The sequence below is a fragment of the Salmo salar genome, chromosome 17 (assembly GCF_965601325.2).
Source record: "Salmo salar chromosome 17, fSalSal1, whole genome shotgun sequence".
Classification (NCBI taxonomy): domain Eukaryota; kingdom Metazoa; phylum Chordata; class Actinopteri; order Salmoniformes; family Salmonidae; genus Salmo; species Salmo salar.
In genome coordinates this window covers 68,056,644-68,080,032 of record NC_138307.1, presented here as the reverse complement: position 1 = coordinate 68,080,032, position 23,389 = coordinate 68,056,644, and the positions used below count along the sequence as shown (strand labels likewise).

The 23,389-nt window shown below is 45.5% G+C and overlaps 1 protein-coding gene across 3 annotated transcripts in view; it reads left to right on the top strand.

Annotated features, from left to right (window-relative positions):
• LOC106592487 (IQ motif and SEC7 domain-containing protein 3) overlaps positions 1-23,389 on the top strand; it is a 376,341-nt gene that overhangs the window by 121,828 nt on the left and 231,124 nt on the right. For 2 of the 3 annotated variants that reach the window (XM_045700042.2, XM_045700043.2), the window contains exon 3: positions 21,075-21,567. The exons of the other annotated variant lie outside the window; for it this stretch is intronic. In XM_045700042.2, coding sequence (XP_045555998.1) covers positions 21,075-21,567 — 493 coding nt within the window. The remainder of the gene's footprint in view (positions 1-21,074; positions 21,568-23,389) is intronic. 3 annotated transcript variants of the gene reach the window in all.

The window sequence follows — 23,389 nt, the reverse complement described above, 5'->3', positions numbered from 1 at the left end:
CCTTTCTATCTTGAATTCTATGACTCTTTGTCTCCTCCTCCTACAGGATTATTCTGTTGTTCTGTCCCTTTCTATCTTGAATTCTATGACTCTTTGTCTCCTCCTCCTACAGGAACATTCTGTTGTTCTGTCCCTTTCTATCTTGAATTCTATGACTCTTTGTCTCCTCCTCCTACAGGAACATTCTGTTGTTCTGTCCCTTTCTATCTTGAATTCTATGACTCTTTGTCTCCTCCTCCTACAGGAACATTCTGTTGTTCTGTCCCTTTCTATCTTGAATTCTATGACTCTTTGTCTCCTCCTCCTACAGGAACATTCTGTTGTTCTGTCCCTTTCTATCTTGAATTCTATGACTCTTTGTCTCCTCCTCCTACAGGAACATTCTGTTGTTCTGTCCCTTTCTATCTTGAATTCTATGACTCTTTGTCTCCTCCTCCTACAGGAACATTCTGTTGTTCTGTCCCTTTCTATCTTGAATTCTATGACTCTTTGTCTCCTCCTCCTACAGGAACATTCTGTTGTTCTGTCCCTTTCTATCTTGAATTCTATGACTCTTTGTCTCCTCCTCCTACAGGAACATTCTGTTGTTCTGTCCCTTTCTATCTTGAATTCTATGACTCTTTGTCTCTTCCTACAGGATTATTCTGTTGTTCTCACATTCTACTAATTTATTGCCCTAATATTTTGCTCCTTTTATCTTTCTGTTTTCTGTCTCTGCCTGTTTATTTGTCTCTCTCTCTCTCTCTCTCTCTCTCTCTCTCTCCCCCTCTCTCTCTCCCCCTCTCTACATCTGTGTGATTTGTGTGTGTGATGGCAGTCTCTCCATCCTCTCTCTCTGAGACTGAGCTGATTGGATTCTGTTTTATGTCCTGCCATGTCTATGGCCTGTGTGTGTGTGTGTGTGTGTGTGTGTGTGTGTGTGTGTGTGTGTGTGTGTGTGTGTGTGTGTGTGTGTGTGTGTGTGTGTGTGTGGCTCTGCGGCCCCTTGCGTCACAAGCCAGTGCCTCCTGCTGTATTTGGCTCCACCACTCTGCCCTGCTCCTCCTGATCAGAGGGGACAGGATGTTCTCTGTGTGTTGGTGTGTGTGTTAGTGTGTGTGCACACGTGTACTGTATATGTGAGAGAGAGAACCAACTCTCTGTCATTCCACAGAAGAAATTATGATACATTTTTCAGATACCAAGCCTGAATCACAATTCCAGTGGGTCAGAAGTTTACATACACTAAGTTGACTGTGTCTTTAAACATCTTGGAAAGTTCCAGAAAATTATGTCATGGCTTTTGAAGCTTCTGATAGGCTAATTGACATCATTTGAGTCAATTGGAGGTGTACCTGTGGATGTATTCCAAGGCCTACCTTCAAACTCAGTGCCTCTTTGCTTGACATCATGGGAAAATCTAAAGAAATCAGCCAAGACCTCAGAAATAAAATTGTAGACCTCCACAAGTCTGATTCATCCTTGGAAGCAATTTCCAAACGCCTGAATGTACCACGTTCATCTGTACAAACAATAGTACGCAAGTATAAACACCATGGGACCACACAGCCGTCATACCGCTCAGGAAGGAGACGCGTTCTGTCTCCTAGAGATGAACGTACTTTGGTGCGAAAAGTACAAATCAATCCCAGAAGAACAGCAAAGGGCCTTGTGAAGATGCTGGAGGAAACAGGTACAAAAGTATCTATATCCAGAGTAAAACGAGTTCCATATCGAAATAACCTGAAAGGCCGCTCAGCAAGGAAGAAGCCACTGCTCCAAAACCGCCATAAAAAAGCCAGACTACGGTTTGCAACTGCACATCTGAACAAAGATTGTACTTTTTGGAGAAATGTCCTCTGGTCTGATGAAACAAAAATAGAGCTGTTTGGCCATAATGATCATCGTTATGTTTGGAGGAAAAAGGGGAGGCTTGCAAGCCAAAGAACACCATCCCAACCGTAAAGCACCGGGGTGGCAGCATCATGTTGTGGGGGTGCTTTGCTGCAGGAGAGACTGGTGCACTTCACAAAATAGATGGCATCATGAGGTAGGAAAATTATGTGGATATGTTGAAGCAACATCTCAAGACATCAGTCAGGATGTGGACAATGACTCCAAGCATACTTCCAAAATTGTGGCAAAATGTCAAGTTATTGGAGTGGCCATCACAAAGCCCCGACCTCAATCCCATAGAACATTTGTGAGCAGAACTGAAAAAGTGTGTGCGAGCAAGGAGTCCTACAAACCTGACTCAGTTACACCAGCTCTGTCAGGAAGAATGGGCCAAAATTCACACAACTTATTATGGGAAGCTTGTGGAAGGCTTCCCGAAACGTTTGACCCAAGTTAAACAATTTAAAGGCAATGCTACCAAATACTAATTCAGTGTATGTAAACTTCTGACCCACTGGGAATGTGATGAAAGAAATAAAAGCTGAAATAAATAATTATCTCTCCTATTATTCTGACATTTCACATTCTTAAAATAAAGTGGTGATCCGAACTGACCTAAGACAGGGAATTTTTGATTGGATTAAATGTCAGGAATTGTGAAAAACTGACTTTAAATGTATTTGGCTAAGGTGTATGTAAACTTCCGACATCAACTGTACATGATATTATTGGGTGTACGGTCCCGTGTGGCTCAGTTGGTAGAGCATGGTGTTTGCATGGGGTTTGTGGGTTCGATTGTGGGTTCGATTCCCATGGGGGACCAGTACGGAGAAAAATTTTATGAAATGTATGTATTCACTACTGTAAGTCGCTCTGGATAAGAGCGTCTGCTAAATGACTAAAATGTAATGTAAAATAAATGTAATGATAGACATTTCCAATCAGCTCTCTGTGTGATGTCACCCAGCCCTTCCCCCAGAGCTGTCCTCGTTGTCCGATGTGATTTAACGTGGCCACATAATGGACGATCAGCCTTTGAAATAAGGACAATGTTTGTTGCAGGCAGAGTCTCAAACCAGGAACAGTCAAATCCTGTTTCCCAGGCCTCTCTCTACCTCTTTTTGCTCACATTTTCTTTAGCGGCCTCTCTATCTCTCTCTCCTCCCATAATATCTATCTTTCTCCCACTCCCTCTCTCTTTCTCTCTCTCTCTACCCCTCTCCCTCTCTCCTCTTCTTCTCTATCTTTCTCTCTTTTCAATCCCTGTCTCTCATTCCCTCATTGTCATGCATCAGTGTTGAGCTTTACATGCTGCGGTGTAAAAATAGCACAGTGACACTTTTGTTTAATGGGATGTGAATGAGCGTCATCCTGGCAGTCTGAAACGGCAGGCGCCATGATAGTTTTAAAATAAATCTATCCAACGTAGAAGCACGGCACCGCGCAGTATCGCTGTTTTAGCCTCGCCTGTGCCAAAGCCTATATACCGAGTGCATCGCTCACTCTGTACATTAGATTCCCATCTATTTGTTGTTAATATTTTTCTGTGCCTTAGCAGTTACCATTGTTAAATGCAACAAAACCTCATCCCATAAATACAGACAATGAAGTGACATTCTGAGGGCTGCTCCACGTAGTTCCATGGTGGTGGGTAGTATGGTACGGTCCAGTGATTTATTTTTCTCTCAGTTGGTCTCCCTCGGGCCCATGATGTTTTGTGTTGCGGTCAGGATCTTTGCTGTATGTCACACATACATATTTAATAGCTGCTATCCCCAGCTTTCCTTTCCTCCCTCCCTCCTTCTTCCTTCTCTTGTGGTCTGCTTTACCCAAGGCTAAGGCCTGTGGAGAAGATTGAACTTGAAATCTGTTGTGAATATTTCATACCTCCGCTCCATTCTCTCTGAAACGATGTTCCATTGGCAGTGTGTGTGTGTGTGTGTGTGTGTGTGTGTGTGTGTGTGTGTGTGTGTGTGTGTGTGTGTGTGTGTCTGTAGGTACATGTATGTGTGTGTGTGTGTGTGTGTGTGTGTGTGTGTGTCTGTAGGTACATGTATGTGTGTGTGTGTGTGTGTGTGTGTGTGTGTGTGTCTGTAGGTACATGTGTGTGTGTGTGTGTGTGTGTGTGTGTGTGTGTGTGTGTGTGTGTGTGTGTGTGTGTGTGTGTCTGTAGGTACATGTATGTGTGTGTGTGTGTGTGTGTGTGTGTGTGTGTGTGTGTGTGTGTGTGTGTGTGTGTGTGTGTGATCAAGCCCTGAGTGGCAAAATCCACAGCCAATCACACCTTCGTTCCAACACCTCAAATTAAAGCAAATCCATTTTTAAACGGAGGTGTGAGAACACTGGTGCTGCAATCTTTTACTCTGTAGCCTCACCTCAAGCAGAATTATAGATTTCTCCCCTGCCATAAAAATAACTTTCACTGCTGGTAAAGGCAGGGTTTTAATACCTTATTCATCAGTGTGACATTGATAAGAACATTCTGTAGTAAATGTCCAGTCAGGGTGATATGCACAGATCTACATACCTGAACATTCTTATTCAGAAACTCTCCCTTTCTCTTCTCTTCTCCCTCACTTCCACTCCTCTTTTCTCTCTCTGTTTTCTTTCTTTCTTTCTTTCTCTCTCTCTCTCTCTCTCTCTCTCTCTCTCTCTTTCATCACCATGTTAGCTCCTTCAAGCTCACTCCCACTCCTCTTTTCTCTCTCTGTCTGTCTTTCTCTCTCTTTGTCTCTCTTTGTCTCTCTTTGTCTCTCTTTGTCTCTCTTCCTTTCATCACCATGTTAGATGCTTGAAGCTCAGTGGTGCTCTCCCTGAGGCCTCTCACTGTCCTACCAGATAAGAACTAAATTGATTGGTGTCTCCAAAGCCAATCTATCATTTCGATTGATCCGACATGGAGAGTCGGAATGGAGAAGGCAGGACAAACTCTCATATCACAGTGGAGTCATGTGAAGGTGGAATCCTCGGAGGGGTTCCAACACAATCACCTGATAGTTAATCAACATGCTTTCAACGCGTGGATCACATCATGCATACAGTATAGGCCTAATGACCTTCATTTAACCTTCCCGTTGAAGACTGCCCATTAAAATAGATTCTCCACTTCCCTTCCCCCATTTCCCCATTTTCTGCATAATAGAATGTCCCATCCTTCATTGTGATTCCACACAGGAGAGTCCATCTGTTCCCAAGAGGGGTTCTGCATTGTTACTTAGGCTCTATTGATTTGTCGAGTATTGTCGTTGCTTAGTGAGTAGGTCTGACTCTGAGTACATCCTGTTCTCTTTGGTTGTGTACTTTGTGGTTATGGACCACATGTTACCCTACCTATCACATCTTCAGAGGATGTCATATCCAGATGGGAAGAAAATAACAAGGCAAACCGAATAGTGTCTCTGAATGCGACTCTCTCTGTCTCCCTCCTGATTTAAACATGTCTCTGCTGCTATGCCTTTGTCCGTTCCATGTCAGAGCTCTGAGAGATTTGGCGGAGAATGTGCATTTGGGCCCCAGAGGTTATATAACGTGCTCAGAGCACAAAGTCGGAGTCAAAATGGAGTTTGTTTCAGTCAGAGCTCCACCTGGTCTCACATGATAACTGCCTGCGGCGACTAGGGCAGGGACTAGGAAAGATGCTACGTGGCTAAGCTAGATGACCTTCACCTTGTCTGAATGAAGAATGCAAAGCGAGTCAACTTGTCGTCTTATATAGGGAACATTGTGATGATGAGAAATCTGATCGATGTCTGAAGAGAGATGGATAGACACGTTGTGGAATGACATTTTGCTGAACTCTGATCCTTCCAAAGAGATTTGTGACGGAATTAATTCCATTCTAGATGTGATGGGCGCACGTACGCACACACACACACACACACACACACACACACACACACACACACACACACACACACACACACACACACACACACACACACACACACTCGCTTCACCCCCCTAACCCCATCACATCAACACTCAACATCATTGTCCAGCTGCTTAATTATTTTACCCACATCCTTTTACACCACAGCCTTTTCTGTGGACAAATCAATCTCCCTGACATCATCAGAGCGGACGGAGGTGTGTCAACACTAAATGGGATACAGGATCCTGGGGTTAATGGCTAGATGGCTGTCTAACGTAATCAGGGTGGGTGTCGGTCTCTTGATTTATATACTGAATGAATTGATCAGTGTCGCAGGCTGACTGAGCGCTTGGTGAAGGCCTCTAGTCACTAGTGTGGGTACGTGGGTATGGCATTACTGTAATGAGCTGTATCCATCAAATCAAAGAGGGAGAATCGGAGCCACATCTAGCCCAGCTTCGCTGCACCTGACCTGGGTCGGGGAGACTCATAGGGGGGCTTGGAGATTGGAGCAGTGGAGCAGTGGAGCAGTGGAGGTGGTCTGTGGTTGGTCTATGTTTGGTTTATGGTGGTTTACTGTGTATGGTGAGAATATACACTGATCAAAAATATAAACGCAGCATGCAACATTTTCAAAGGTTTTACTGACCACCATTTGCCTCATGCAGCACAACACATCTCCTTCACATACATTCACATTTATCAGGCTGTTGATTGCGACCGCTGGAATGCTGTCCCACTCCTCTTCAATGGCTGTGCGAAGTTTCTGGATATTGGTGGGAACTGGAACACGCTGTCGTACACGTAGATCCAGAGCACTCCAAACATGCTCAACGGGTGACATGTGTGGTGAGTATGCAGGCCATGGAAGAACTGGGACATTTTCAGCTTCCAGAAATTGTGTACAGATCCTTGTGACATGGGTCTGTACATTATCATGCTAAAACATGATGTGATGGCAGAGGATGAATGGCACGACAATGGGCCTCAGGATCTTGTCACGGTATCTCTGTGCATTCAAATGCAATTGTGTTCGTTGTCCGTAGCGTATGCCTGCCCATACTATAACCTTACCGCCACCATGGGGCACTCTGTTCACAACGTTGACATCAGCAAACCACTTGCCCACACTAGGCCATACACGCTGTCTGCCATCTGCCCAATAGAGTTGAAACCAGGATTAATCCGTAAAGAGCACACTTCTCCAGCGTGACAGTGGCCATTGAAGGTGAGCATTTGCCCACTGAAGTCAGTTACGATGCCGAACTGCAGTCAGGTCAAGACCCTGGTGAGGGTGATGAGCATGCAGATGAGCTTCCCTGAGACGGTTTCTGACAGTTTGTGCAGAAATTCTTTGGTTGTTCAAACCCACAGTTTAATCACCTGTCTGGGTGGCTGGTCTCAGACGATCCTGCAGGTGAAGAAGCCGGATGTGGAGGTCCTGGCATGGTTACACGTGGTCTGCGGTTGTGAGTCCGGTTGGATGTATTGCCAAATTCTCTGAAGCTATGTTGGAGGCGGCTCATGGTAGAGAAATGGACATTAAAGTCTCTGGCAACAGCTCTGGTGGACATTCCTGCAGTCAGCATGCCAGCATGCTCTCCTCAGATCTTGAGACATCTGTGGCATTGTGTTGTGTGACAAAACTGGACATTTTAGAGTGGCCTTTATTGTCCCCAGCACAAGGTGTACCTGTGTAATGATCATGCTGGTTAATCAGCTTCTTGATATGCCACATCTGTCAGGTGGATGGATTATCTTGGCAATGGAGAAATGCTCACTCAATTTGAGAGAAAAAAAGCTTTTTGTGCGGGATCTTTTATTTCGGCTCTGACCCTCTGCTCTTCCATCTCCACTCCCGCAGTGGATATCCGATAGCCCAGGAAGGAGACAGCCTGCTGGAAGAAAATACACTTCTACGCCTTGGCGTACAGGTGATGCCCTATCAGCCTCTCCAAAACGGACCTGACATGAGAGACATGTTGCTCGCGTGTAGTGGAGTACACCAAGATGTCATCTATTTACACCACTACACAGCGACCCAACATGTCTCTAAACACCTGTTAATGAAGGATTGAAACACCGGTGCATTTGTCAGGCCGTTCGGCATTACCCTGTATTCGTAGTGTCTGGAGCTGGTGCTGAAAATGGTCTTCTATTCATCCCCCTCTCTGATGCACACCAGGTTGTAGGCGCTGCGTAAATCCAATTTGGTAAAGTACTGAGCACCGTGCATCTGTTCGATCACAGTGGGTATGAGAGGCAGGGGATAACTGAATTGAACAGTTGCCTTATTCAGTGTCCGATAATCGATACAGGGGTGGAGACCTCCGTCCTTCTTCTTCACGAAAAAGAAGCTGGAGGAGGCCGGAGAGGTACGCTACAGTACGGTAAGGTATAGGTGGTGTATTACCTCATGTAACCCACCTAGAACTCAGTGCCTTACCCCTTTCCTAGCTGACTTGGTTTGACCGGGCCCTCCAGTCAAAGCTATTTACGGAACGGACCATTTCATGTTCAACAGGGTTGATTAGTGGTGGTGGTATTAGCGATTCATGAGGTCTATGTCAAAATGTTAACGGCTGTTTTGGCCGTGAATTGGGGGGTCAAATCACAGATTAAAAGCAGAAGAAGGAGAGAGTTCAGAAGTTTGTAATAATTCATCAGAAAATAATATGACTTCCATTGACCTTGTGATTAGAGAGAGGAATGTCGTTGTTTGATAGTCTGTGGTTTTTGATGATATTACATTTAATGATATTCAACAACTAAAATATAAAGTGACCTTATGGATTTTAATATATTGTACAATCCAAAGGGATGAGATGACCCTTACATAATCTAAAGCGTATTGATGTATTTCTGATAGCATGACGGTGCAGAATCTAGGTGATCACTGACTGGGATTTGTGCGAAACAACATAAAATAATCGTCCTTTTTCACCTGTTGAAGCTGTCACTATATGCATCGATTGACCTTTGACCTGAAAGGGGGATAGAAAGGTGAAGGTAGCTTATGTTGGTTTGTGGTTAGTTGTGTTGCAGGACAAGTTTCTCTTGTGCTGTTGACTCAACTGCATGTTCAACTGCAGCTAAATGTATCTTATTACAGATACTGTAGAGCTTGTTATGCCACCTAGCTCTGTGCAACACACACACACACACACAGTATGAGGGATGTCCCACTGTTGCAATGTTTAACACCACCATTAACAAACCACCATTTTCACATAAATCCCAAGAACAGCCTGTGTGGCACTAAGTCATGCTTCTTTCTCCACCAGTCATACTGAGGAATAGTGGCTGATGTATTAGGCCTACTCTTCTTTCTGCACCAAAGAGGGAGAGAAATATGCTTATTTATGCGGAATCAGCCAGTAACTGGTCTTTGTCCTTGTGTTCTGCGTGATGAACTGATTAATGCTCGACTCATGAGCTGGAGGAGGAGGAGGAGGAGGGGAATCAGGGGAGGAAGAGAGGGTGAAGGGAGCAAAGGAGGGGGAGGGGAATCAGGGAAGGAGGAGGAGGAGAGGTTGAAGGGAGCAGAGGAGGAGGAGGGGAATCAGGGAAGGAGGAGGAGGAGAAGGTGAAGGGAGCAGAGGAGGAGGAGGGGAATCAGGGAAGGAGGAGGAGGAGAAGGTGAAGGGAGCAGAGGAGGAGGAGGGGAATCAGGGGAGGAGGAGGATGAGGAGGTGGGGAATCAGGGGAGGAGGAGGAGGAGGAGGAGAAGGTGAAGGGAGCAGAGGAGGAGGGGAATCAGGGAAGGAGGAGGAGAGGGTGAAGGGAGCAGAGGAGGAGGGGAATCAGGGAAGGAGGAGGAGGAGGAGAAGGTGAAGGGAGCAGAGGAGGAGGAGGGGAATCAGGGGAGGAGGAGAGGGTGAAGGGAGCAGAGGAGAGGGTGAAGGGAGCAGAGGAGGAGGAGGAGGAAAAGGAAGAAGAAGAGGGTGCTAGTAATCTGAAAAGAAAGCAATAAGAGAGTGGAAAGAGAGGAGGGTTTTTAAAGAGTCAAGGAGTTAGGGTTGAATATATTAGATTTCCTCAAATCAGCCAAATCACAGTTGTGATGCATAGGGGGTGTACACTAGCTACAGCAAGGTATAGGTGGTGTACACTAGCTACAATAAGGTATATGTGGTGTACACTAGCTACAGTACAGTAAGGTATAGGTGGTGTACACTAGCTACAGTAAGGTATAGGTGGTGTACACTAGCTACAGCAAGGTATATGTGGTGTACACTAGCTACAGTACAGTAAGGTATAGGTGGTGTACACTAGCTACAGTAAGGTATAGGTGGTGTACACTAGCTACAGTACAGTAAGGTATAGGTGGTGTACACTAGCTACAGTAAGGTATAGGTGGTGTACACTAGCTATAGTAAGGTATAGGTGGTGTACACTAGCTACAGTAAGGTATAGGTGGTGTACACTAGCTACAGCAAGGTATATGTGGTGTACACAAGCTACAGTACAGTAAGGTATAGGTGGTGTACACTAGCTACAGTAAGGTATAGGTGGTGTACACTAGCTACAGTAAGGTATAGGTGGTGTACACTAGCTACAGTAAGGAATAGGTGGTGTACACTAGCTATAGTAAGGTATAGGTGGTGTACACTAGCTACAGTAAGGTATATTCCGCTACAAGACCATGGTGATTGCCTACGGAGCTGTGAAGGGAACGGCACCTCCATACCTTCAGGCTCTGATCAGGCCCTACACCCAAACAAGGGCACTGCGTTCATCCACCACTGGCCTGCTGGCCCCCCTACCTCTGAGGAAGCACAGTTCCCGCTCAGCCCAGTCAAAACTGTTCGCTGCTCTGGCACCCCAATGGTGGAACAAGCTCCCTCACGACACCAGGACAGCGGAGTCAATCACCACCTTCCGGAGACACCTGAAACCCCACCTCTTTAAGGAATACCTGGGATAGGATAAAGTAATCCTTCTAACCCCCCCCCCCCCCCCCCTTAAAATATTTAGATGCACTATTGTAAAGTGGTTGTTCCACTGGATATCATAAGGTGAATGCACCATTTTGTAAGTCGCTCTGGATAAGAGCGTCTGCTAAATGACTTAAATGTAAATGTAAATGTATAGGTGGTGTACACTAGCTACAGCAAGGTATATGTGGTGTACACTAGCTACAGTAAGGTATAGGTGGTGTACACTAGCTACAGTAAGGTATAGGTGGTGTACACTAGCTACAGTAAGGTATAGGTGGTGTACACTAGGTATAGTAAGGTATTGGTGGTGTACACTAGCTATAGTAAGGTATAGGTGGTGTACACTAGCTACAGTAAGGTATAGGTGGTGTACACTAGCTACAGTTAGCAAATTGTAAACCGGGCACAGCATCACAAGAAACAAACAACACTTTTATTTTTTTTGGTTCAGGCATGGATTTAGCATACATGGGGGGGGGCTAATTTGCCATCCATACTGTATTGCTGAGGTGGCTTTCAAAAGGTTGCCCTTTTTCTGTGTCTCCATGGCGATGATCCCATCTGGGATCTGAACCCTGAAACCCTCTGGTCACGAGCCCAGATATCTAATCTATCTCTGTTGGTGCTGATGACACTGCAGAAACGGAGTTGTTTATAGTAGCGATACTAGTGAAGAAGGAAGAACGTCAAAGTGACCTAACTGTCGTCAGGGAAACGTTCAGGTTCAGAATACTCTCTCAGGGGGTGTCATGACTAAAATCCTACTCATATGAAGCTGACAAACCGGGACGGGAGCGAAACAGCGTGCTACCACAACACACTAGGACACAGGGGGCTCTTTAGCGTCAAATCGAGATGACCGCAGGACCTAGGGAGCTCTGGGACTGCCTTCTGTGTACCATGAAGTGTTTAGAGTTGAAGGTTTCTCTAAAAGAGATTCTAGACTCATAGTGTCTCATCTCTACTCAAACACTCTAGGAAGGAAAAAAATATTAATTTTGATATGAATTAATAATCATTATGTTTAGTTTTTGAGCCCGCGATGCCTGAAGCATGAGAGTAGTTAATGTTTCACACTGTGGGAGTGGAGGGGGGTCATTAAAGAGATTGTTCTCTCTCCTTCGGCAGGGAACTGGTGTGTCACAATACGGGGGCAACAGGGAAACAGCAGGGAGGCCTGCGCATGCTAACACAGACACACAGAGAGAGAAACACACACACACAGAAATGTACACTCACATGCACACACACACACACACACACACACACACACACACACACACACACACACACACACACACACACACACACACAGAAATATATACACAGAATTACACTCACACAAATACACACACACACACACTTATAGTAATATATGACTCACACACATGACTCCCACACGCACACACACACACACACACACACACACACACACACACACACACACACACACACACAGAGAAAGACACACACACACACAGAAAGCCACACACATCACATCCCTGCAGTACTGCACAGCGCCAAGGACACACTCTCCTTTAAAAACACATACTTTTGTGTGAGTCACACATACTAAAACGCTCTGCATGCAGGGTGCCATGAACACAAGGAGCATATACGCTGAATCTTCCCATTAATGCAGCAACAGCAGTATACAGTAAAGTCAGCGAAGAGGATGGACAATGCAGTAGATAAACCCCAACCCTGGGTAGCCAACACTTTGATGTCACCGTGAAAGGAAACTGCTGCAACACTATTGCAGCTAACCAAACATAATGCAGACAACCAACCGTCAACCAACCTCCCATTAACACGCCCGGTCGGCTCACGTAGACTTGCGCAGGCGTTAGCGGTCACTGTTAAGCGCGAGCCGTCAGCACTGTAATTACATCCTAATGGCAAAGCAACGGAGGCTGGCTGCACTTGTCAGTCTCCTGGCAGAGAGAGAAAAAGGGGAGAGAGAGAAATGGAAGAGGGAAAGAGATAGAGAAGAGAAGGAAAGAGAGGAGAGAGCATGAGAGAGAAAAAGAGAGAGAGGGGGGTAGAGAGAGGGGTTAGAGAGAGCGCTTAGAGAGAGAGGTTAGAGCGAGAGAGAAAGAGTTAGAGAGAGAGAGGTTAGAGAGAGAGCTTAGAGAGGGAGAGAGGATAGAGAGAGAGAGAGAGAGAGAGAGAGATAGAGCGAGAGAGAGATGAGCAAGAGAGAGAGGATAGAGAGAGAGAGGTTAGAGAGAGAGAGAGCGAGAGAGAGATGATAGAGAGAGAGAGAGCGAGAGAGAGATGATAGAGAGCGAGAGAGAGATGATAGAGAGAGAGGATAGAGAGAGAGAGAGTGAGAGAGAGATGATAGAGAGAGAGAGAGATAGAGCGAGAGAGAGATGATAGAGTTAGAGAGAGATAGAGCGAGAGAGAGAGAGGATAGAGAGAGAGAGAGAGAGAGAGAGAGAGAGAGAGGGAAGAGTGAGTGTCAGGCAGCAGCCAAGGCCTGGCTCTGCCCTGTCAGTCACCCTGACACCTGGAACCACTCAATCTCCTTAGCCCACAGTGGAGGGAGAGAGATGGAGGGAGGGAGAGGGAGGGAGGGAAGGAGGGGGCAGGGAGCATGATGGATATGGCAGTGGAGGCTGGTGACTTGAACAATTGAGGAGGATGGGAGACCCACGGTATAGGCATGGAATCCACGGAGACGACAAAGTGTGTTTCAAAAATTGTCAAAGACTTATTATTTTAACCTAACGCATTTAATAAAGATATTTATAGTACACTATTATGGGGAATGGGGATGAGAGGGCTACTTACAGTGTTGGGAAGGGATCACAGCAGTGATTGAATGAGGGTATGAGGCATGAGTTGAGGTGTTCAGAGGCTTGACTTCAGTGCAGGACAGGATTTGTCTGGGAAGACAAAAAGCAATAACACAACACATTACACAGTTAGACAAAAGACCTAAGAATGAGTTTGTCCAAGCAAAGAGTCAAATCATTGATGTGTAATAATGTGATTGTGTTTGTGTATGTGATGGACTCTACATACAGTAATGAGAGAAAATTGATAGGGGTGCTTGGAGAGAAAACATTCAATGTGCCAGTGGATGAGAGGGCACATGAGACGTGGCTTCAGTTCATGTCAGGAGAGAGTTGACGATGCTAGTGGAGTGGTCATCACCTCTTAAGTTGGGGATACCCCTTCCCGTTCGGATCCCGATTACGGGATTGCTAGACAAGATACAACGCGCGAAATTCAAAACAGAATAAATCGAATAATTTAAATTTCTCAAACAATCAACTATCTTACACCCTTTGAAAGACAAACATCTCCTTAATCTAACCACGTTGTCTGATTTCAAAAAGGCTTTACGGCGAAAGCATAAAGTTAGATTATGTTAGGACAGTACATTGAAAATAGCTGTGTGTAATGTTTTGTCAATGCAAAGACAGGCGTCACCAAAAGCAGAAAACCAGCTAAAATGATGAACTAACCTTTGACAATCTTCATCAGATGACACTCCTAGGACATTATGTTAGACAATACATGCATTTTTTGTTCTATCAAGTTCATATTTATATCCAAAAACAGCATTTTACAGTGGCGGTGAAATTCAGAAAATATTTTCCCTCAAATGCTGCCGGTGAATCAGCGCTACAATTTACAAAATTACTATTCGAAAACATTGGTAAATTATAATATTGTCATTCAAGGAATTATAGATTAACATCTCGTGAATGCAACCGCATTGCCAGATTTCAAAATAACTTTACTGGGAAATCACACTTTGCAATAAACGAGGTGCTATGCTAAGAAAAATAGGCTTGGCGATACATGTTAGCACCATCTTGGAACCATCTAAAATCAAATATACTATTGTAAATATTCACTTACCTTTGATTATCTTCATCAGAAGGCACTTCCAGGAATCCCAGGTCCACAACAAATGTAGTTTTGTTCGAAAAAGTTAATAATTTATGTCCCAATAGCTCCTTCTTGTTAGCGCGTTCTGTAGGCTACTCAAAATGTACCGAAGCCCGCGGGACTTGTCGCCACGAAAGAGCAAAAAAAAAAGTACTTTCGTTCAAACATGTCAAACGTTGTATAGCATAAGTCTTTAGGGCCTTTTTCAATCAGAACTTCAATAATATTCAAGGCGGACGATTGCATTGTCTTATAAAACGTTTCGGAAAGAAAGGGTCCCCACACGCATGCGCGTCATAGTAGACATGGCCATCCGCCTATGACCAACTTTCCAGGCCTCTCGTTCGGTCAGTTTTTACAGGAGAACACTCAAACCACTTTGTAAAGACTGTTGACATCTAGTGGAAGCCTTAGGAAGTGCTAAATGAATCCTAACTCACGGTGTGTTTCATAGGCAAAGTGTTGAAGGTGATTCCACAAATCAGATTTCCACTTCCTGCATGGAATCTTCTCAGGTTTTGGCCTGCCATATGAGTTCTGTTATACTCACAGACACCATTCAAACAGTTTTAGAAACTTTAGAGTGTTTTCTATCCAAATCTACTAATTATATGCATATTCTAGTTACTGGGCAGGAGTAGTAACCAGATTAAATCGGGTACGTTTTTTATCCGGCCGTGCAAATACTGCCCCGTATCCCCAACAAATTTTAATAAGGGAACAGGAGGGGACTTGGCTGTAAATACAAATAGCAGATACATTCCATTACAGCTGTGCCATTATAGGTTTGAACAACAAGTTTCTCCATGAAGTTAAACTCAGACATCTCAAAATTCACAGTCAAACACAGACTGCGCATCTCGCCCACTTCACACATCAAAGTAGCCCAAGAAACGTTCCTGAATAAATTCCTGATCATCCACATACCTGACGATAACTGACTGGTGGCACCATAGGTCCCTGAGTGGGGGGGCAATTTTTACCCCCTGGGGCCCAGAGTTTCTCCTTATCTGTTAACCTATTTGGGAAAACTCTGGACCCTATAAGGTATGACAGTGATTCATCAGTTGTAAAAGGTTTTATAAGGGCTATGATGGGACCAGTTTTTCTTAATCAGGTCACCTGGATGAAAACCCTGCCAAACTGCAGCAACCTTATACTTATATCATATGAATTACTGCTTTATGCATGTTTGCATCATGCAGGCCTATGCAGCTGTAGGCCTTATAAAACATTAACTCACATATGTCATCACCATAATGTTGACTGATTCATTCCAGTTAATCATTTTGGGTTGAAAACGTATTGGCAGCCTAGCCAGTCCAATTTTGAATATAAAACAAATTTGATCACATTCACATTTTCTCCTGACACACAAATGGACTATAAATACATAATGTTACTAATTAGTTACCCTGACCAGATGGACAGGGCGCATAGGCTGTATGCAGCTGCTATTATTAGTAGCCTACAGTTGATCAGACTGAAAAATCATGAATTCTTTGATCCTAATCCTATGATCGGATGGACAACATGTCAGTTCATATTGCAAAAGCTTTGATTTGTTGGAGGTCATCCTCCGGAAGTAGTCATGATTACCATGTAGGTCTATGGAAGGAGGTGAGGCCTACGAGCCTCCTAGGTTTTGTATTGAAGTCAATGCACCCAGAGGAGGACAGAAGCTAGCTGGCTACACCATGGGGATACCCCAGAGAGTGCTGTTGAAGTTACTGTTGACCATTGCAAAACACTGTGTTTTAATCAATTATTTGGTGACATATGAATATATTTAGTATAGTTTTATCTAAAAAGGATAACTTTTTTAGTTTTTTTGTTTCACAATTTTTATTTTTATGAAATTTCACTGAGGAGGATGGACCTCCCCTTCCTCCTCTGAAGAGCCTCCACTGGCATATGGAGGGATGGAGGAAGGGGGGTGGGAAGGAAAGGAGGGAGGGAGGGGAAGGAAGGGAAGGTGGGACAGAGGCAAGTGGAGAGAGAGATGGTAGAGGGATTTTGCCTTCACCGCAAATACATGTCTTCTTTCCCTTTTTTAAACTTCTCTTTCACATTGTCCAAGCTGTTTATTCTGCTTTGATCATTTGACATTTTTGCGAGGGGGGCAGGGAGCATTATATATTTGGAGGGAAGAAGGGAGGGAGGGAGAGAGAGAGCTAAGAGGAGAGATGGATTAATAGGGAGAGGAAGAAGAAGTAAAGAGGTAAAGATATAGTAGTGGAGGTGAATAAGGAGTAGAATAGTTTCATATGCAAGCAAACACCTCTGTCTCACTGTCTCACTGTGTGCTCTTCTGTTCATCCGTAGCTGCATGGCATCGACATACCTGCCTACATTGTCTGTTTGCTCAACACCTGTCTGTCCTGTTCCCCCTGTAAACTGTATCGCCCCTGTTGTATTCACTATAGTCCCTCCATGTCCTTCCTCTGTTACCCTGTTTATTTAGATATCAATACGCCATATCGATGATCATCAGAAGTACTTTTCTTACTCTTTGAGGGACGAACAACAGGGAACAGAGATTGGATTCGTCACGACAACAAGAGACAACAGAAAAACAGGGAAACTCTTTCTGCAAGAAAATAACTCTCCGTCTCGGGCAGGATGTATTTTTACCCCGAGAGCCCAAGCACACCTGCTGAGTGCCGAGGCGCCCAGGCTTTATTTCTCCATCCATTATTCATACGCCAGCTCCATTATGAGAACACGTCCTGTCCTTATGAAGATACTCTCTGTCTGCCTCACAAGCTGTTCAGTGAAAATGCAGAGCTGTTGTAGAGACCTACAGTATGTGAGGAACAAAGGAAAACAGAATGGGATTTTGTTGGCAATGCACTGCGCATAGATCGTTTGGGTAAAATGTGTTAGGGTGAATGCATTGGCGAGGAAGAGGTCCGCAAACATTGGAACACTGAAGAAGTAAGCAAGTGCACTGTGCTGCATGCACACATACACACACACACACACACACACACACACACACACACACACACACACACACACACACACACACACACACACACACACACACACACACAAACACACACACACACACACACATGACACAACACTCCAGTCCCCCCTCACTGTGTTCCTTTTCTTCATCTCTGAGGTTTGGGGAATTAGTTCGATTTTTCCATCTTGCTTTGATGATGATGCGGCACCACAGTATGCTGTTTTGACTGCAGCTCTGTATTCGCTGCAAAGCCCTGTTTTAGCACCCTCAGGGGGAATCTCCTCTTCCAGTACTCGTTTGCAGCGCTGCATATGTTTTGCTGAAATGTTCAGATTTGTTGCTCACTACGGTCACAGCCACTGTCAAAGAAGAGGAAATGCGATCTCTCCAAAACATGGCCTGAATTCTAAAGATTTCAGAGACATTCAGGGGTAATTTTGCGTCACTGTTTTAATAGTGTATTAAAGAAGAGCTTTAAGCAGAGAGTGTTGTGATACCCCAGGATGGATTCCACCATTTTAAAGGACATTATACTGGACAGTAATACACACACACACACACACACACACACACACACACACATACAACACATCCCTGCAGTACTGCGGGGATGCCTTTAACACATGCCTGTGTGTGCCTATCTAGCATACCAAAGTCTTTCTTCCTCACTCACTTTCTATTTTTCTCTCTTTCTCTTGTCCTCTTTCATGTGTCCATGAAAACACACTCATGGGCCTTATCTCAAAGAGTAGAAAACTCCTCAAGTTCTTGAAACTTTCGACCGTAGAGCTACAAAGACGAAGAACCAAACGTAGCACAGAATTCTCTCCGAAAGTACCGAATCATGTGGTTCAGTTCCATTAAACTTCTCTCCGAAAGTACCGAATCATGTGGTTCAGTTCCATTAAACTTCTCTCCGAAAGTACCGAATCATGTGGTTCAGTTCCATTAAACTTCTCTCCGAAAGTACCGAATCATGTGGTTCAGTTCCATTAAACTTCTCTCCGAAAGTACCGAATCATGTGGTTCAGTTCCATTAAACTTCTCTCCGAAAGTACCGAATCATGTGGTTCAGTTCCATTAAACTTCTCTCCGAAAGTACCGAATCATGTGGTTCAGTTCCATTAAACTTCTCTCCGAAAGTACCGAATCATGTGGTTCAGTTCCATTAAACTTCTCTCCGAAAGTACCGAATCATGTGGTTCAGTTCCATTAAACTTCTCTCCGAAAGTACCGAATCATGTGGTTCAGTTCCATTAAACTTCTCTCTGAAAGTACCGAATCATGTGGTTCAGTTCCATTAAACTTCTCTCTGAAAGAACTGAATCATGTGGTTCAGTTCCATTAAACTTCTCTCTGAAAGAACTGAATCATGTGGTTCAGTTCCATTAAACTTCTCTCTGAAAGAACTGAATCATGTGGTTCAGTTCCATTAAACTTCTCTCTGAAAGAACTGAATCATGTGGTTCAGTTCCATAAAATTTCTCCCAGAAGTTGAAACCGGGGGGAAATGAAGGCTTGGCCGTGTCATACATCAATCATCATCTGGCCTGACGTAGATCTAGAACACTAAAGTGGCTCAGCAACTCAGATAAAGACATGAAAAGCTGCCACGATGGAGTTCACGCTTAGTCACTTTCCCTCAGAAATGTAGGCCGACCTATAAAAGTTTTATCAAGAGAACAGTAACACTTCTTTGTCTTGCATTCACACTCCCATAGAAACTTTATGTTACATCTAAGTTATTATTTTTCTCATACTTGGATTTGTGTTTTTCTATCGGAGAACAAGACGTGTTTTATTGGCAGTTCCCGACAGACTGGCTCGTTACTTGTTGTGGCTCACACATTGGACATTGGAGAACCAGTAATATTTTGTAGTGGCTAGAGTGCTGTGATCAGTCTGTCAGTTCCAGAGATGTGATAGGAGATTGTCTGTCAGCAACACTGGGGTTCTGGGCTCCACTATAGGGCAGTGAGAGGCTTTATCAGGCCTTGGCAATTCAGAGAGAGAGAGAGAGAGAGAGAGATTGAGGTTTAGAAAGTAAAGAGGGAGGGGAGTGTGGAGAGAGAGAGAGAGAGAGGGTACGAAGAGAGTAAGGAGACTAATGGGAGAAGGATGGGGAGAGCACAAGAAGAAGGTGAGGGAGAGAGAGAGAGGCGTCACTACAGACCCGGGTTCGATCCCAGGCTGTGTCGCAGCCGGCCGCGACTGGGAGACTCATGAGTCGGCACACAATTGGCCCAGCTTCATCCGGGTTAGGGGAGGGTTTGGCCAGCTGGGATGTCCTTGTCCCATCGCGCTCTAGTGACTCCTTGTGGCGGACTGAGCACCTGCACGCTGACTTCGGTCACCAGCTGTACGGTGTTTCCTCCTACACATTGGTGTGATTGGCTTCCGAGTTAAGCGAGCAGTGTGTCAAGAAGCAGTGCGGCTTGGCAGGGTCGTGTTTCGGAGGACGCATGGCTCTCGACCTTCGCCTCTCCCAAGTCCGTACGGGAGTTGCAGCCGTGGGACAAGACTGTAACTACCAATTGGATATCACGAAATTGGGGAGAAAAATGGTTAAAAAGTACAACAACATTTTATTTTTTTAAAGAAAGAATAGACAACATTTGAGAGAAAATGAGAGAGGAAGGGGAAGAACAGATGGTCATACAGAGACGGCCAGCAAAGGAGAGAGGAAGAGGGGAGGAGCAACAGAGTAAGAGAGAGAGCCTCATGGTCCCAGAGTAATATCAGACACTAGCCACCCTGCTGACAGCTGAGTTCCCACTCTGTCAGTCACTCCAACAAACACTGTGACAGTCCCCGAGTCCCCAACAACACAACAGTAGCTACAGTATGCTGTGGTCCTTTGTACAGTGCAATGCCCACAGCAGGTCACACTTCACGGACATCCTCATTCCCTTTCTAAAAGCCAACACACACACACGCGCGCGCTTGTACGCACACACACAATCACAGATGCTCACATGCACACACGTGCTATCCCACACTTGCTAATGCAAGCACACACACACAGGCACTCACACATACACACACACACACACATTCACACACACACCACAGGCTGCCCCTGTGGAGACAGTCTAGGCCTGTACTTACCCTGTAGCTGCATGACTGTATCCCATGTCTGTGTGTCGCTGTCGGATTCCCCCAAAGTTGTTCTTCGTGTGTCCTCATAATAGCTCCTCTGTGTGGTGTTGATGCAGTGTGTCTGTCCTCATTTGAATACTGAAACTGAAATGCACTGTGGTCGTATAGTGTCCTCTGTTCTGTGCTTGTGCTGTCTATACCGGACAGCCTCCGCTGACACACAGACAAACTGACAGACTCCTGTTCTTCTGACCCTGCACACACCTCGTATCACCAGAAACACAGAGAGAGGTTCACACAGAGGTCAAACCCCGTACTACGACCCAGCCAGCCAGCCTGGAGAAGAGGTCAAAGGTCAGCCAGCAGGAAGCAGAACCCTCACTCTGCCGTTTTCTCCTCCTTTCTGCAGCGACGACCTTCCTCCAGACTCACCCTCGGGGGAGGAGGGAAAGAGAGAGGGAGAAGGGGAGCCCCAGCCTCAGGTCCAACCCCAGCAGCATGAGCTCCAAGCCCAGCCCCAACCTGAACCCCAGACTCAGCCTAAACCCGAGGGCACGAGCGTGGGCGAAACACAGCAGGAGGTCACCCCCGCAGCCTCCTGCTCACCTAGCGGAGGGGAACTCGAGCAGGAGGAGCGAGAGCGAGGAGATAAGGCGCAGGAGGAGGAGGAGATAAAGCAGAAAGAGGTGGTGGATTCGCAGCAGGAGCAGCAACATGAGGGAGAGGCAGCAGTAGAGGCTGATGTGGAGGAGGAGGATGGGGCAGAGGCCCGGGGGGGAGCGGCGGGGAGGAGGGCCAGCCTGCACCACACAGCTTCCCCCATGAGGGTGCAGCGCAACGGGGCCTGCTCGCACTCCGCCACCTCCGACTACGAGCTCTCGCTCGACCTCAAAAACAAGCAGGTAGGGTGTGTGGGGGTGGGGGGGGAACGGTGTGATATGGGCGGGGGTAGGGGAGAGGGGGGAGAGGCTTGGGTTGTACTGTATGTCTTGTGGTCTTTGTGGTCATTTGTTGAGGTTCTGTCTGAGGTCAAGGCTGTTTGTTTTGTCTGTTGAGGCTGTTGTTGTTTTGGTTCACCTGGGATTGTTTGTTTGTTATGGCTGTTTTTTGTGGATTGGCCTCGGCTGGCAGTTGATTGGCATTATTTGCCTTTGAAGTTGGCTCTGCAGGTGTTCTTAGGGTGTTTTGGGTTGTTGAGTCTTGCTGTCTTCTTCATTAACATGAGTCATCATCATCATTACCACTGTCATTTTCACCTTCATTGACATAACATGGCTTTTGTCTTTTGAACAGATGTGGAACAGTGACCTTCCACTGAGGCGGTGTGTGTTTTGTTCTCACAGCACCTTCTTCTGCTGTGTGGCAGCTTGCTGTTTAGTGAATGGCTCACACTGTGTGTCTAAGTGTCTGGGAGGTTTTTAAATTTAGTTGCTTCCCACCGACTCTTTCTCTTTCTCTCACTCACACAATCACACATTCTCTTGTATAAATGATGCATCGTCATGGTAACAGAATGAAGTAATATTCCTGATGGTGGTTGTGCTGCTTGCATGGACTAAACTCATGTTTTCTCTCCTGGTCTGTTTGTCTTATGTTGTTTTCACCTTAACGTCATATGTTCAGAGTTGCCATATGTCTACACTAGAAACTCTACTGTACATTTAGTAAGTGTTCAGGAAATCATCCATGTGGGATGGCCCTGCTAACATACAGAGACCCATCTCCCTGTTCTGTGTCTCACATCTCATTTACATGGTGTGTGTGTGTATGTGCGCGTGGGCATCTGTATGTCAACTCCGTGTGTGTGTGCGTGCCTGTGCTTGTATGTGTGTGTGTGTGTGTGTGTGTGTGTGTGTGTGTGTGTGTGTGTGTGTGTGTGTGTGTGTGTGTGTGTGTGTGTGTGTGTGTGTGTGTGTGTGTGTTCTCATCATCCCATTCATCAGAGACGTTGGATTCATCAGACACTCATCTACATATGAGGGGCCTTGACACTGCATATGAGGGGCCTTGACCACCCCATTCCCCATCCCGTCCACTGACCTTCAATCAGGTAACCTTTCCATTCCCCATTTCATCCACTGACCTTCAACCAGGTAACCTTTCCATTCCCCATCTCATCCACTGACCTTCAACCAGGTAACCTTTCCATTCCCCATCTCATCCACTGACCTTCAACAAGTTAACCTTTCCATTCCCCATCTCATCCACTGACCTTCAACAAGTTAACCTTTCCATTCCCCATCTGGTCCACTGACTTTCAACAAGTGAACCTTTCCATTCCCCATCTCCTCCACTGACCTTCAACAAGTGAACCTTTCCATTCCCATCTCATCATCTGACCTTCAACCAGGTAACCTTTCCATTCCCCATCTCCTCCACTAACCTTCAACAAGTTAACCTTTCCATTCCCCATCTCGTCCACTGACCTTCAACCAGGTAACCTTTCCATTCCCCATCTCGTCCACTGACCTTCAACAAGTTAACCTTTCCATTCCCCATCTCGTCCACTGACCTTCAACAAGTGAACCTTTCCATTCCCCATCTCATCATCTGACCTTCAACCAGGTAACCTTTCCATTCCCCATCTCCTCCACTAACCTTCAACAAGTTAACCTTTCCATTCCCCATCTCGTCCACTGACCTTCAACCAGGTAACCTTTCCATTCCCATTCCGTCCACTGACCTTCAACCAGGTAAGACAACCTTTCCATTTCCAGCTCTCAC